The sequence below is a fragment of the Macaca fascicularis genome, chromosome 16, assembly GCF_037993035.2.
Source record: "Macaca fascicularis isolate 582-1 chromosome 16, T2T-MFA8v1.1".
In the NCBI taxonomy this organism is placed as follows: Eukaryota; Metazoa; Chordata; class Mammalia; order Primates; family Cercopithecidae; genus Macaca; species Macaca fascicularis.
In genome coordinates, this window is record NC_088390.1 from 8,409,630 (window position 1) to 8,425,209 (window position 15,580).

A 15,580-nucleotide genomic window follows, 5' to 3' on the forward strand; every position below is an offset into this window, starting at 1 on the left:
AGTGAGCATTTGGGGTTGGGGTTAGGGCAGAGGAAATAGGAAGAGAAAAGGGGACTGTCCTAGTCCATTTTGTGTTGCTATAACAGAATACTTGAGGTTGAATAATTCATAAAGAAAAAAGGACTAATTGGCTCACAATTCTGATGGCCAGAAAGCTCAAGATTGGGTGTCTGTTGAGGATGCCAGACTGCTTCCACTTATGGTGGAGGGCGAAGGGGAGCTGGCTTGCGCAGAGATCACAAGGTAAGGGAGGAGCTGAAACTGTGCCCCAAAGAGTTAAATAACCAGTGATTAACGGACATTTTCGAGTTTACAGGATGGTAGCCAAGAAACAGCTTGCTGAAATCCTGAAACTCCCTTTGCTTACAACAGAACTGGCTGAAATCCGTGGGAACCCGTATAGCTGACTGCAATCTGCACAGAACGAGCTTGCTGATGTCGCAGCCCGAATTTCCACCTGATGTTTCTTTTTTTTTTTTTTTTTTTTTGAGACGGAGTCTCACTCTGTCACCCAGGCTGGAGTGCGGTGGCCGGATCTCAGCTCACTGCAAGCTCCGCCTCCCGGGTTCACGCCATTCTCCTGCCTCAGCCTCCCGAGTAGCTGGGACTACAGGCGCCTGCCACCTCGCCCAGCTAAGTTTTTGTATTTTTAGTAGAGACGGGGTTTCACTGTGTTAGCCAGGATGGTCTCGATCTCCTGACCTCGTGATCCGCCCGTCTCGGCCTCCCAAAGTGCTGGGATTACAGGCTTGAGCCACCGCGCCCGGCCTCCACCTGATGTTTCATACTAACGCCACCAAATTTGCACATGCAGCCCATGAAGAAGCTTGCAGAGATAACTGGACATGGTTAAGGACTTTCTAGACTTCTCCTTTCTTTCCACCAATCATCCGCTAGTCCCAGAATCCACCCCCTAAACCTTTTCTCATGGAAGGACTGCCTTAAGGCCAGCAAAGGCAGCAGATTTGAGCTGGATTCCCATATCCCTGTGGGTCAACTCACAATAAAGCTTTTCTTTTCTCAAAACCTAGTGCCCTAGTATTGGCTTCTATGCACATCGGGCAGTGAGCCCTTTTGCTTGGTAACAGTTCCAAGTTCTTTTTAACAACCAGCTATTGTGGGGAGCTAATAGAGTGAGGTCTCAGGGAAGGCGTTAATCCCTTCGCAAGGCATCTGCCCCCATGACCCGAACACCACCCACTCAGCCCTCTCACCTCCCACCATCACCACCACACTGGGGAGCACATTTCAACGTGAGGTTTGATGAGGACAAATTAACCATACGCAAACCACAGGAAGGCCTCTCCCAGACCACTGCTCGCATGTAAAGTGGGGCAGAAGCTGGCGGGAGGCGTCAGATCCACAGTTCTGAGCTGTGGCCTGAGAAACAGGATTTCCAGAAAGAGTTAGGGCTGGAGCCACGGGCCAGGTGCGGTGGCTCACACCTGTAATCCCAATGCTTTGGGAGGCCAAGCGGGGAAGATCTCATGAGGGCAGGATTTTTTTTTTTTTTTTTTTTTTTGAGACTAAGTTTCACTCTTATTGCCCAGGCTGGAGAGCAATGGCATGATCTCAGTTCACCACAACCTCTGCCTCCTGGGTTCAAGCAATTCTCCTGCCTCAGCCTCCCGAGTAGCTGGGATTGCAGGCACACGCCACCACGCCCAGCTAATTGTGTATTTTTAGTAGAGACGGGGTTTCTCCATGTTGGTCAGGATGGTCTCGAACTCCCGACCTCAGGTGATCCACCCACCTTGGCCACCCAAAGTGCTGGGATTACAGATGTGAGCCACTGTGCCTGGCAGAGGCCAGGAGTTTGAGATCAGACTGGGTAACATATCAAGACCCCATCTCTACAAACAATTGAAAAATTAGTGGCCGGGCGTGGTGGCTCACACCTGTAATCCCAGCACTTTGGGAGGCCAAGGTGGGTGGATAACGAGGTCGGGAGATCAAGACCATCCTGGCTAACACAGTGAAACCCCGTCTCTACTAAAAATACAAAAAATTAGCCGGGCGTGGTGGTGGGCGCCTGTAGTCCCAGCTACTCGGGAGGCTGAGGCAGGAGAATGGCGTGAACCCGGGAGGCGGAGCTGGCAGTGAGCCGAGATTGCCTCACTGCACTCCAGCCTGGGCGACAGAGCGAGACTCCATCTCAAAAAAAAAAAAAAAAGAAGAAAAAAAAAGAAAAATTAGCCAGGCATGGTGGCACAATCCTGTAGTCCCAGCTACTCAGGAGGCTGAGGTGGGAGGATCACTTGAACCCAGAAGTTCAAGGTTGCAGTGAGCCAAAGTTGTGTCACGGAACCCCAGGCCCCAGCCTGGGCAATAGAGGGAGACTCTGTCTTTCTTTAAAAAAAAAAAAAAAAAAAAAAAAGCTGAAGTCTTGGTTCTCCTCCCCCATCTCACTGTGCCCCAGGAAAATTCCGTGGCAGTTAGGGGACCTGGCCTGCTGAATGGGTTGGGGCCTTCTCTTGGATCAAGAGTCTCTTATTAGATTAAGGTCTCTTATTAGACTTCCTCATTCTTTCTCAGACCCCAGGCTGCATGGTGGCAGCTGATGAAACGATCTGAAAGATGAGAAGAGACAATTGAGGCTGGTGAGGGAAGAGGGAGACAGGGGGAGAAGTGGTGCTCAAGATGGATGCAGAGGACCCTGGGAATGAGTTCCCTAGGTCAGAAGGAGAAAGAGACCAACATCAGAGACCTGAAAAGGAAACGAAGAGTGGGGAGGCAGGATGGGGCAGAGGTGAGCTGGGACGAGATGGGTCCTTGAGCCAGCGCCGGAACTCTCCGCTTCCCTTTCAATGGAGAGTCGCACACAGTTTCCACTGGATGGCCCAGGTGTTGGCTTCTGAGCTCAGCCTGGTTGCCTTTATCCTACTGTTGGTCATGGCCTTCTCCAAGAAATGGCTGTACCTCTCTAGGAGCCGCTTCTACCAGCGCTGGCCCGTAGATGTCAGCAACAGAATCCACACATCAGCCCACATTATGTCCATGGGGCTCCTGCACTTCTGCAAATCCAGGGGCTGTTCTGACTTAGAGAATGGGAAAGGTGAGCCCCTCCAGCCCCAATCCCAGCCCAGGCCTCCAGCCTGTCTTGGCCTCTCTATCTGCACCCTGGATGTATTCTTGTTCCCTCTCCCTGGTCATCTTTACTTTTTGGCCTGCAAGATAGTTCCATTGGCACTGAGACCGCCAACGATCATTTCTCGTCCTGTAGCCTGGCTAAATAGATTTGATTGGTGCAAAGGAAAATGTCACTGCTTTTGATAAAACCCAGAGCCAAATCTGTGCTTCTAAGAATGCTGTGAGAGAGTTGGTCATGGTGCGGTACACCTGTGGTCTCAGCTATCCAGGAGGCTGAGGTGGGAGGATTGCTTGGGCCCAGGAGTTTGAGTCCAGCCTGGGCAACCTAGTGAGACACCTGTCTCTAAAAAAAAAAAAAAAAATCAGGCCGGGCGCTGTGGCTCACGCCTGTAATTCCAGCACTTTGGGAGGCCAAGGCAGGTGGATCACCTGAGGTGGGTAGATCGAGTCCATCCTGGCTAACACAGTGAAACCTCATCTCTACTAAAAATACAAAAAATTAGCCAGGCATGGTGGCACATGCCTGTAATCCCAGCTACTCTGGAGACTGAGGCAGGAGAATCGCTTGAACCCGGCAGGCGGAGGTCACAGTGAGCCGAGACCGCACCACTGCACTCCAGCCTGGGTAACAAGAGCGAAACTCCGTCTCAAAAAAAAAAAAAAAAAAAAAAAGTTGTGAGGGGCATGGACCCTTAGCACAAGAGACTCACTCATTAATCGCCTAATTTACCAGGGAGAAGAGCCCCAGTGAGATGGGGGTTTTCTTAGTCTTGTGTACCCAGAGCTTTGAGAGGACTCCTTGCAATGTCTCTTCTCAGGCCCTGAGAAGCGTGTGGGATACACGCTCTCCTTTCCTTCTGCCTCAGGCCTTGCTTTTCTGGATCATTTTCCTGTTTCCACACCTGGTTTCCGTGTTCCTTCCTTCCCTGAATTCCTGCAGCTGCTTCGTTCCTTATCCTTGTTTTTTTTTTTGTTTGTTTCACCGATTTTTTTAGAGAAAAGGTCTCACTCTGTCACCCAGGCTGGAGTGCAGTGGTGCAATCATAGCTCATTGCAGCTTCCAACTTCTGGGCTCAAGGGATCCTCCTGCTTTAACTTCCTGAGAATCTCAGACTACAGGCCCTGGCCACCACACCTGGATCTTATTCTTGTTAGTCTCTGGTTATGCTGTTCCCTCACCCCTCAGGAATTTGGAGTTCTTTCTCAGCTCCTGGGGATAACCAGAGCTTTTGACCCTTATTTCAATTTTTTCACTTTCCTTAGCATGAAAAAAACCACACGGCTCTTATTTTCTGAAAGTATTATATCCTTATTGTATGAATATGAAAGTATTCATATAATAAATTATGAAAGTATTATGTCCTTATTATAATAAATTTGGGGAAACAAAAGCTATCCTTTATTGTACACTTCCTCCATTTGTTCGATTTAGTCCTCAGTCAACCCTAAGGATAGAGATAATTATCCCTATTTTAGAGATGAGAAAATTGGGACTCAGAGAGATTAAGTACCTTGCTCAGGGTCATAAAGCTATTAGATTGAACCAAATGACATGCTAATATTTGACTGCTTTTTCACCTACAAAAGGAGCCATTTCATATGGATCAACCTAATAATGGCAGGTTTGGAATTGCAACTCAGGTGTGTCTGGCTCTGAAACTCACGTAGGCGCCTTGCTCTATGGAGCTACTCAAAGACAGCCAGGCTTTTTATTTTTATTTATTAATTTAATTTAATTTTTTTTTTTTTTTTGAGGCAGAGTCTCGCTCTGTCGCCCAGGCTGGAGTGCAGTGGTCGGATCTTGGCTCACTGCAAGCTCCGCCTCCCGGATTTACGCCATTCTCCTGCCTCAGCCTCCTGAGTAGCTGGGACTACAGGTGCCCGCCACCTCGCCCAGCTAGTTTTTTTTGTATTTTTTAGTAGAGACGGGGTTTCACTGTGTTAGCCAGGATGGTCTCGATCTCCTGACCTCGTGATCCGCCCGTCTCGGCCTCCCAAAGTGCTGGGATTACAGGCTTGAGCAACTGCGCCCGGCCAATTTTTTTTTTTTTTTTTTTTTGAGACAGAATCTTGCTCTGTTGCCCAGGCTGGAATGCAGTGGCGGTCTCAGGTCACTGCAACTTCTGCCTCCCAGGTTTAAGTGATTCTCCGGCCTCAGCCTCTCAAGTAGCTGGGATTACAGGCCCCCGCCACCATGTCCAGCTAATTTTTGTATTTTTAGTAGAGACGGGGTTTCACCATGTTGACCAGGCTGGTCTTGAACTCCTGACCTCAGGTGGTTCGCCTGCCTCGGACTCCCAAAGTGCTGGGATTACAGGTGTGAGCCCCCGCATCCAGCCGAACATCACTGATTTTTAAAATTTATTTAATTAGGATTAGGTAGTGTATAAACAGTGAATATTCAAAGAATACAAAGGATTGTATAATGAAGTGAGTCTGTTATCTCTTGGTATCCAGTCTCCCTCCTCAGTTTCTTCTGTTTCTTTCCGGAGACACTCTATTCAGAGACAAGCATCTATTTTTATTTTTATTTTGAGACAGTGTCTCACTCTGTCACCCAGGATGGTGTGCAGTGGTGAGATTGTAGTTTATTGCACTGCAGCCTCGAACTCCTGGGCCCGAGTGATCCTCCCACCTCGAAGCTCCTGGGTAGCTGGAACCACAGGTGCATGCCACCATGCCTGGCTACTGTTTTTTTTTTTAATTTGTAGAGACCAGTGTCTCCCGATGCTGCCCAGGCTGGTCTCCAACTCCTGGGCTCAAGTGATCCTCCTGCCTCCACCTCCCAAAGTGTTGGAATTACCGTTGTGAACCATTGTGCCTAGTCTATCACCTATCACCATTTTAAATGAACACACAATAACCCAATGTGTGGGTATAGTATAATTTATTTTACAAATCTCTTGTAAATCAAGGAGCTTATTGGACTTTTTTTTTTTTTTTTTGAGACAGAGTCTTACTCTGTTGCCCAGGTTGGAGTGCAGTGGCGTGATCTCGGCTCACTGCAACCCCTGCCTCCTGGGCTCAAGCGATCCGCCCACCTCAGCCTCCCCAGTAGCTGAGACTACACACAGGTGCCACCACACCTGGCTAATTTTTGTATTTTTAGTAGAGGCAGGGTTTTTACCATGTTGGCCAGGCTGGTTTCAAACTCCTGACCTCAAGTGATCCACCCACCTCAGCCTCTCAAAGTACTGGGATTACAGGCATGAGCCAGCATGCTTGGCCGACATATTAATACCTCTGCAAAGAAGATTCTTGTACCCAGATTTTGCTGCAGATATCTGATTATTCCTTAACATAAATTCTAAGAAGAAGCATGTACGGTAAAAGAATGTAGATTTTCTGGATCTTTTATGCCAGATCATTCACCACAAATGCTGCCCACCAGGAGTGTGTGAGAGGACCTCTTTTCTCTATATACTCTCCTATACTAGGTGTTATCAATCTTATTTTGATCTTTGCTAATTTGACAGTTTATATATATATGTATGTAGAGATGGGGTTTCACCATGTTGGCCAGGATGGTCTTGATCTCCTGACCTTGTGATCTGCCCACCTTGCTCTCCCAAAGTGCTGGCATTACAGGTGTGAGCCACCGTGCCCAGCCAAGTGTGTGTGTGTGTCTGTGTGTGTATATATATATATATATATATATATAGTGTGTGTGTGATGGAATCTTACTCTGTCCTCCAGGCTGGGGTGCAGTGGTACGATCTCAGCTCACTGCAAACTTGGCCTCCCGGGATCAAGCAATTCTCCTGTCTCAGCCTCCCAGTAGCTGGGATTACAGGCACGTGCCACCATGCCCCACTCATTTTTGTATTTTTAGTAGAGATGGGGTTTCACCATGTTGGCCAGGCTGGTCTCGAACACCTGATCTCAAGTGACCCGCCCACCTCAGCCTCCCAAAGGGCTAGGATTACAGGCATGAGCCTCCATACCCAGCTCCAGTTGTATATTTTCAAAGAGACAGGGCCTCCCTGTGTTGTCCAGGCTGGTCTCAAACCCTTAGGCTCAAGAGATCCCCCCACCTCAGCTTCCCAAAGTGCTGGGATTACGGGTGTGAGCCACCATGCTCGGCCTCGATGGTTTTTCACAAATCACATTTAATTAGCAATTCTTTGTGTTGAGCTTCATATGTTGATCAGACATTTGTACTCCTTCTTTGGAGAACTGCAGTTTAAGTCCTGTCCATTTTCTTTTCTGTTGAGGTATTCATTTGCATGCGGTTGAGATTATCAAACAATCTCCATATCAAGGATCTTGGCTTATTTAAGAAGTGAAAGCTGCTGGGCGCGGTGGCTCATGCCTGTAATCCCAGCACTTTGGGAGACCGAGGCGGGCGGAACATGAGGTCAGGAGATCGAGACCATCCTGGCTAACATGGTGAAATCCCGTCTCTACTAAAAAAAAATACTAAAAATTAGCCAGGCGTGGTGGCGGGCGCCTGTAGTCCCAGCTACTCGGGAGGCTGAGGCAGGAGAATGGCGTGAACCTGGGAGGCAGAGCTTGCAGTGAGCCGAGATCGCGCCACTGCACTCCAGCCTGGGCGACACAGCGAGACTCCGTCTCAAAAAAAAAAAAAAAGAAGTGAAAGCAATATTTCAGTGTTACTTCAAATGTGCATTTCTCTGGTTATTAATGGGCCCGTACATTTTCTTTCTATCTTTTTTTTTGTTTATTTTTGTAGGCAGAGTCTTGCTCTGTTGACCAGGCTGGAGTGCAGTGGCTCACCGCAATCTCCGCCTCCCAGGTTCAAGCGATTCTCCTGCCTCAGCCTCCCGAGTAGCTGGGACTACAGGCACACACCACCATGCCCAGCTACTTTTTGTATTTTTAGTAGAGATGGAGTTTCACTATGTTGGCCAGGCTGGTCTTGAACTCCTGACCTTGTGATCCACCTGCCTCGGCCTCCCAACGTGCTGGGATTACAGGCCTGAGTCACCGCACCCGGTGGTACGTTTTCTTGTATTTGCTCATTTTTATGTTTCGTCTTTTGTGAATCCTTAGTTGATCTTTTTGTTTGTCATTTTCCCCAGACAGTTTTAAGCTGTGGACAAATCAGCCCATGTTTAAGGTGGCTAAGTTAAGCTTCAACCTGACCCTGGGGCTGGGCCTCATCCTCACCATCTGGTTGCACCTGCCCTACCTGCCCGCTGTTCAGAAATTGCCCATTGTCGGCTTGGTCGGGACCATCTTGAGCTTCTGTGAAGGTGCCTCTTAGCTCTGGAAAAAGGTCCTTTGTTTTCCTAACCCACATCTTCCTGGGCACTTCTCCCTCTTCTTTGGGGGTGGTGTGGGGGTTTTGTGGGTGGTGGGAGAACAGAGCCGAGAATCGGGTTACATCATTTCCTGGTCACAAGAGAGGTAGAAATGGAGGGGTTGACTCCTGGAACCTCAGAGGCCAGTCACTCTGTGCGTGGTGATGTGGTTTGTGGCTCTAGCCCAGCAGATGAGGAAGAGCCTCCTGTGGGACTCTTGCATGACAACGAGACCCTCTGCTTCCTGTCTCCTAGTGACCTTCATCTTCTTCACCCTCATGCTGTTCCCCATTAACATCTGGATCTTCGAGGTGGAGAGGAATGTATCCATCCCCATCGGATGGAGCTATTTCATTGGTTGGCTGGTGCTCATCCTATATGTCAGCTGCGGTGAGTGGCCAGAGGGCCCTGGGGGAAGGAAGGGACATGGGAAAGTTAGGTCAGGGAAAGTGTGGAGGGAAGAGGCTGGCGATCCCCAGGGTTAGATTTTTAGGATCTTATCTTCCCTTTGGCCTCACCCTGCTTGTCACTTTACCTCCCAGTCACAACCTTCCTCTCCCCTGTCCCTGTCCTTTCCCAGCGATCCTTTGCTACTTCAACTATAAAAGTTTCTGGAGTCTGATTCTGAGCCACCCCAGTGGCACCGTGTCCTGCAGCAGCAGTTTCGGCTCAGCAGAAGAATCTCCAAGGGCACAGATGATCACAGACACCCCCATCACCCAGGAGGGGGTCCTGGATCCTGAGCGGAAGGATACACACCTGTAACCTTTTCTGAGCTCCTGGCACCAAGTTCAGTCCGTTCCTCTGACCCTGTCTCCTCATCCTCCCCACAGCCCTTGAATAGGTTGGTCCTCATCATTGCAAGGAATGAGAAAGGGAGGATGCTGGACCAGCTTTGCACTCCTCTGCTTTCTGCCTGACTTGATTGAGCTTGAGTGATGTGGAATAAACTGTCCGTCTCTTCTTTCTCATATCTGGCTGTTGTTGAGGCAAGCTAGAGGAGGAGGGAGAGGAAGGGAGAAAGAACAAGTTTGTTTTCCAGTTCTTGCTGCCCAGGAGCCTTTTGGCACCTGCTAGTCCCTAAACCTGCCCAACCTCTACCAGAGCATACTTGTACATGGGCAAATACCTCTGGAGAGCTACGCCTCTTTTTTTTTTTTTTTTTTTTTTTTTTTTGAGACGGAGTCTCGCTCTGTAGCCCAGGCTGGAGTGCAGTGGCCGGATCTCAGCTCACTGCAAGCTCCGCCTCACGGGTTCACGCCATTCTCCGGCCTCAGCCTCCAGAGTAGCTGGGACTACAGGCGCCCGCCACCTCGCCCGGCTAGTTTTTTGTATTTCTTTAGTAGAGACGGGGTTTCACCGTGTTCGCCAGGATGGTCTCGATCTCCTGACCTCGTGATCCGCCCATCTCGGCCTCCCAAAGTGCTGGGATTACAGGCTTGAGCCACCGCGCCCGGCCTACGCCTCTTTTTCTTTGTTATCTCTGACCCAACATTTGCTAGTTAGTGGGTGGAGGAGGTAGCGCTGATTAGGAGAGAGGTATCACCTACCATCTTGTTGGCTTAAGCATAGTGAAGGATTCAAAAGCCAAAAGGCTCAAAGATAAGAGGCAGGTTGAACAACGAGCACCACAGCACAGGTGGTTCGCCCAGGTGTGTGTCCTGGGCGGCATTCCCACCCTTTGTGTCCAGCTCCGATGACAGAATGCATAGGGCCTGTGCCCTGGAAACCACCATCCACCCTGGCTGCTATAGCTTTCCACCCAAGCCTCCCACACCCTCCGCTATGTAACAGCAGGAATAAAACATGGCGACAAAGGAAAGCATTCGGGTTAGGTCCAAAAGGTAAGTTGCACATTTGGGTTTTAAAGCCAGCTTGGGGAGTGCTGGCAATGCCCATCAGGCTTTGGACATGTTGCCCAGAGAGGCCAGCCTCCCAAGAGAGCATCCATAGCTGATCTGGGTCATGTCTATCCCTCCAGATGAAACCACGATACCAGGCAGCTACAGGAGTGCAGGCACACGCCTGTAGTCCCAGCTACTCGGGAGGCTGAGGCAGGGGAATGGCGTGAACCCAGGAGGCGGAGCTTGCAGTGAGCCGAGATCACGCCACTGCACTCCAGCCTGGGCAACAGAGCGAGACTCTGTCTCAAAAAAAAAAAAAAAAAAAAAAGTGTTTTTGGAGATGGCGGAAGGGAGCTCATCATGTTGCCCAGGCTGGTCTCGAACTCCCAGCATCAAGTGATCCTCCTGCCTCAGCCTCCCAAAGCACTGGGATTACAGGCATGAACCACTGTACCCAGTCTAAAATGTATTTTAATTGAATGTCTTGGTCCATTTGCACTCTCTAACAAAGTACCTGAGACTGGATAATTTATAAAGAACAGAAATTTATTTTTCACAATTCTAGAATCTGGGAACTTTAAGATCAAGGCACCAGCAGATTCCGTGCCTAGTGAGGGCTTGCTGTCTGTTTCCAAGATGGTGCCTTCTGTTGTGTTTTCACATGGTGGAAGAGAGGGAAGGGCCAAGCAATTATTTGAAGCCTTATTTAAAAAAATTAGGGCCGGGCGTGGTGGCTCACGCCTGTAATCCCAGCCCCTTGGGAGGCCAAGGCGGGCGGATCACCTGACGTCAGGAGTTCGAGAGCAGCCTGGCCAACATGGTGAAACCCTGTCTCTATTCCAACCCAGGCTGGAGTGCGATGGCATGATCTTGGCTCACCGCAACCTCTGCCTCCTGGGTTCAAGCGATTCTCCTGCCTCAGCCTCCTGGGTAGCTGGGATTTATAGGCATGCGCCACCACGTCCAGCTAATTTTGTATTTTTAGTAGAGACAGGGTTTCTCCATGTTGGTCAGGCTGGTCTTGAACTCCCGACCTCAGGTGATCCGCCCGCCTTGGCCTCCCAAAGTGCTGGGATTACAGGTGTGAGCCACCGTGCCCGGCCTAGGATTGGTATTCTTTCTTCCTTACCTATTTGGTGTATTGTGTCAGCTTAGCTAAACTGCAACTGTTTTCCAGAAGTCTCTTTCCCGCAGTGTTTCAGGTTAGCTTGAGCCACAGAGACATTTCGTAGGAGATTTGGAAGTGGACGTGGAACATTTAATTACTAGTGTTAATTCCCTCTGCCACAGTAACAACATTCAAAGTGGTGGCTGATCTGTCACCCTGGGTGCTGGAATGAGGAGACATGGAGCGGAGCCCACAGCAGATGCTTGATGGATAGGTAGTGCTATGGACTAAATTGTTTCTCCCTGAAATTCATATGTTGAAGCCCTTACTCCCAATGTAACTGTATCTGGAGATGGGGCTTTTTAGGAGGTAAGTGGGGTTAAATCACGTCATAAGGGTGGGCGCCCTATCCAATAGGATTAGTGGTTCTTTATAAGAGACACCAAAACTCTGTCTCTTTCTCTCTGCAAACATGCACTGAAGAAAGGCCGTGTGAGGACATAGCTAGATGGCAGCTGCCTTTGAACTAGGAAGGAAGCCCTCCCCAGAAACGGAATCAGCCAGAACCTGTATCTTGAATTTATTGCCTCCAGAATTGTGAGAAAAATAATTCTGCTATTTAAGGCACCCAGTCTATAGACTTTTGCAATGGCAGCCTGAGCAGACCAAGACACACGGTGTGAGTGAGAATTTAACCTGGTTGCTGTAAGCATCTAGGATTTCAGGGTTGTTTATTACCTTAGCATAACTGAGACTGTGCTGATGGACACAACTTCTTTGGCTAAAGGGAGGATTAAAACAGATTGAAACTAAAATTGTTCTGCTTTACAAAGACAACTCCAATACTTACATAGCTAGGATTTTCAGAACTTAATTTGAATTACAATCAAACAGCAAGGCTTGAAGAGGCTGGTAATATTCCACCAGAGAGAACAATAAATGTGTGAAGTCTGAATAACGAAGGAAACATTTACAAATAATCTTGACAGAAGAAGAAGGGAGGCAGGGTCGTGGCTCATGCCTGGAAGCCCAGCACTTTGGGAATCCAAGACAGGTAGGTTGGTTGAGCCCAGGAGTTTGAGATCAGCCTCAGGAACATGGTGAAACTCTGACTCTACAAAAAATACCAAAATTAGCCGGGCATGGTAGCACAGGCCTGTAGTCCCAGCTACAAGGGAGATTGAGGTGGGAGGATTGCCTGAGCCCAGGAGGTCAAAGCTGCAGTGAGCCCCTGGGTGTCAGAGTAAGACCCTGTCTGAAAAACAAAGAAACAAAGAGACAAACAAGAAAAAGAATGGAAAGATTTTAAGTTACAGCACAGGTATGCTTTTGATGATTGTGTCTTCGTTCCTCAATACAGATTAGAATTTATAGTAGTTCCCTCACTACTGGTAGTTCCTTATTATCAGTAGTTCTCTCATTATCAAGAAATCCAAGATCAAGGTATCTGGTGGTTTTGCTTCGCTTTCCATGATGTCAGTTACCCGTGGTCAACTGGGGTCCAAAATTATTAAGCATGGCCAGGCACAGTGGCTCACACCTATAATCCCAGCACTTTGGGAGGCCCAGGTGAGTGGATCACTTGAGGTCAGGAGTTCAAGATCAGCCTGGCCAACATGGTGAAACCCCGTTTCTACTAAAAATACAAAAATTGGCTGGGTGTGGTGGCACATGCCTGTAGTCCCAGCTACTTGGGAGGCTGAGGCAGGAGAATCACTTGAACTGGGGAGGCGGAGGTTGCAGCGAGCTGAGATTGTGCCACTGCACTCCAGCCTGGGCAACAAAGCAAGACTCTGTCTCAAAAAAGAAAAAAAAAAATTAAGTGGAAAATTTCAGAAATAAACAATTCTTAAGTTTTAAATTACATATCATTCTGAGCATTATAATTTGTCTATTTTATTATCAGTTACTGTTAATCTCTTACTGTGCCTAATTTGTAAATTAAACTTTATCATGGATGTGTATGTGGAAAAAAACACAGTATATATAGGGTTTGATACTATCCACGGTTTCAGGCAACCACTGGGGATCTTGGACTGTATCTCCTGTGGATAAGCAGGGGGCTACCATATATTCTTTATATCTTTGATCTAATGTCTTTTTGTTGTTGGTTTTTTTTTTTTTTTTTTGAGACTGAGTCTCACTCCATCACCCAGCCTGGCAGTCGCGCAATCTCAGCTCACTGCAACCTCTGCCTCCCAGGGATTCAAGAGATTCTCGTGCCTCAGCCTCCAGAGTAGCTGGAATTACAGGAGTGTGTCACCACGCCCGGCTAATTTTTTTGTATTTTTAGTACAGACAGGGTTTCACCATGTTGGCCATGAACTCCTGACCTCAAGTGATCCACCCACCTCAGCCTCCCAAAGTGCTGGGATTACAGGCGTGAACCACTGTGCTCGGCCTGATCTAATGTCTTTTTTTAAAAAATTTAAAAAAAAATTTTAATTTTTTTCTAATGTCTTAAAAGAACACCCTTGGCTGGGTGCGGTGGCTCACTCCTGTAATCCCAGCACTTTGGGAGGCAGAGGTCGGTGGATTACGAGCTCAGGATATCGAGACCAGCCTGGCCAACATGGCGAAACCCTGTCTCTACTAAAAATACAAAAATTAGCTGGGTGTGGTGGTGGTCATCTGAAATCCCAGCTACTTGGGAGGCTGAGGCAGGAGAATCGCCTGAACCCCGGAGGCGGAGGTTGCAGTGAGCCGAGATCGCACCATTGCACTTCAGCCTGGGTGACAGAGCAAGACTCTGTCTCACAAAAAAAAAAAAAAACAACAAAACCAAGAAACACTCTTAGGTTTTATTAGTTTCCTAAAGTGACTGAGTGCTAAGCATCTTGATTTTGATTTTCACAGCACTGGAGTAAGTAAACTTTTATCTTGAAAACAGCTTTTTTTTTTCTTTTAAAAATCTCTATCATTGTTAGTTCAAGTTTGTAGTCTCTGGCTCCAGCCAAGATTAGCCAGCCAGCTCTGAAACAGAGAAATAGAAATAGGGTAAATAAAAACCAAGTGTTGGGCCAAGCCCAGCCATGGGGTAGGCTGAGGATGGAGGATTACTTGTGGCCAGTAGTTCAAGACCAGCCTGGACAATATTAAGTGTCTCAAGAGTATGAAAAGACAAAGCACTCACTGGGAGAAAAGATTTGCAAAAGACATATCTGAGGCCGGGTGCGGTGGCTCAAGCCTGTAATCCCAGCACTTTGGGAGGCCGAGACGGGCGGATCACGAGGTCAGGAGATTGAGACCATCCTGGCTAACATGGTGAAACCCCGTCTCTACTAAAAAATACAAAAAACTAGCCGGGCGTGGTGGTGGGCGCCTGTAGTCCCAGCTACTCGGGAGGCTGAGGCAGGAGAATGGCGTGAACCCGGGAGGCGGAGCTTGCAGTGAGCTGAGATCCGGCCACTGCACTCCAGCCTGGGCGACAGAGTGAGACTCCGTCTCAAAAAAAAAACAAAAAAACAAAAGATATATCTGATAAAGGACTATTTTCCACAGCAGGCAAAGAATTCTTAAAACTCAACTAACCAATTACAAAATGTGCAAAAGATTTAAAAATATGCAAAAGATCTACAGACATCTCACCAAAGATGATATACATATTGCAAGTAAGCATATGAAAAGATGTTCAACATAGTATGTTTTCAAGGGAATTGCAAATTAAAACAATGAGATACCACTGCACCTATTAAAATAGTTAAAATCCAAAATACAACACCAAAAGCTAGCAATGATGTGGAACAACAGGAATGCTCGTTCATTGTTGGTGGGAAGGCAAAATGGCCAGCGACATTGGAAGACAGTTTGGCAATTTCTTTTCTTTTCTTTCTTTCTTTTTTTTTTTTTTTGGACAGTGTCTCGCTCTGTTGCCCAGGCTGGAGTGCAGTGGTGCCATCTTGGCTCACTGCAGCCTCCATCTCCCACGTTCAGGCAATTCTCCCACTTTGGCCTCCTGAGTAGCTGGGATTACAGGGGTGCACCACCACGCCTGGCTACTTTTTTTGCATTTTTAGTAGAGACGAGGTTTCACCATGTTGGCCTTGCTGGTCTCGAACTTCTGACCTCGGCCTCCCAAAGTGTTGGGATTACAGGAGTGGGCCACCACGCCCGGCCTGGTTTGGCAATTTCTTAAAAAGCTAAACATACTCTTTTTTTTCTTTTTTTTTTTTTTGAGACGGAGTCTCTGCCGCCCGGGCTGGAGTGCAGTGGCCGGATCTCAGCTCACTGCAAGCTCCGCCTCACGGGTTCACGCCATTCTCCTGCCTCAGCCT

General features: G+C 48.1%; 2 protein-coding genes across 3 annotated transcripts in view; one reads left to right on the forward strand and one right to left on the reverse strand.

Annotated features, from left to right (window-relative positions):
- Positions 1 to 9,325, forward strand: ODF4 (outer dense fiber of sperm tails 4). Of its 2 annotated transcripts, XM_045375355.2 has the most exons (4): positions 1 to 243; positions 8,133 to 8,306; positions 8,610 to 8,744; positions 8,935 to 9,325. In XM_045375355.2, the coding sequence occupies exons 1-4, from the start codon at positions 144 to 146 to the stop codon at positions 9,117 to 9,119; spliced, it is 594 nt and encodes a 197-aa protein (XP_045231290.2). In that variant the 5' UTR covers positions 1 to 143; the 3' UTR covers positions 9,120 to 9,325. The 2 variants fall into 2 exon arrangements, with proteins under 2 accessions (XP_045231290.2, XP_005582910.1); XM_005582853.4 differs by lacking the exons at positions 1 to 243; positions 8,133 to 8,306 and adding an exon at positions 2,189 to 3,055.
- KRBA2 (KRAB-A domain containing 2) overlaps positions 8,073 to 15,580 on the reverse strand; it is a 26,261-nt gene continuing 18,753 nt past the window's right edge. The window contains exons 4-5 of the transcript XR_012425275.1: positions 9,114 to 9,348; positions 8,073 to 8,762 (exon numbers count right to left, since the gene is read on the reverse strand). The gene's annotated coding sequence lies outside the window, so the exon portion shown is untranslated. The remainder of the gene's footprint in view (positions 8,763 to 9,113; positions 9,349 to 15,580) is intronic.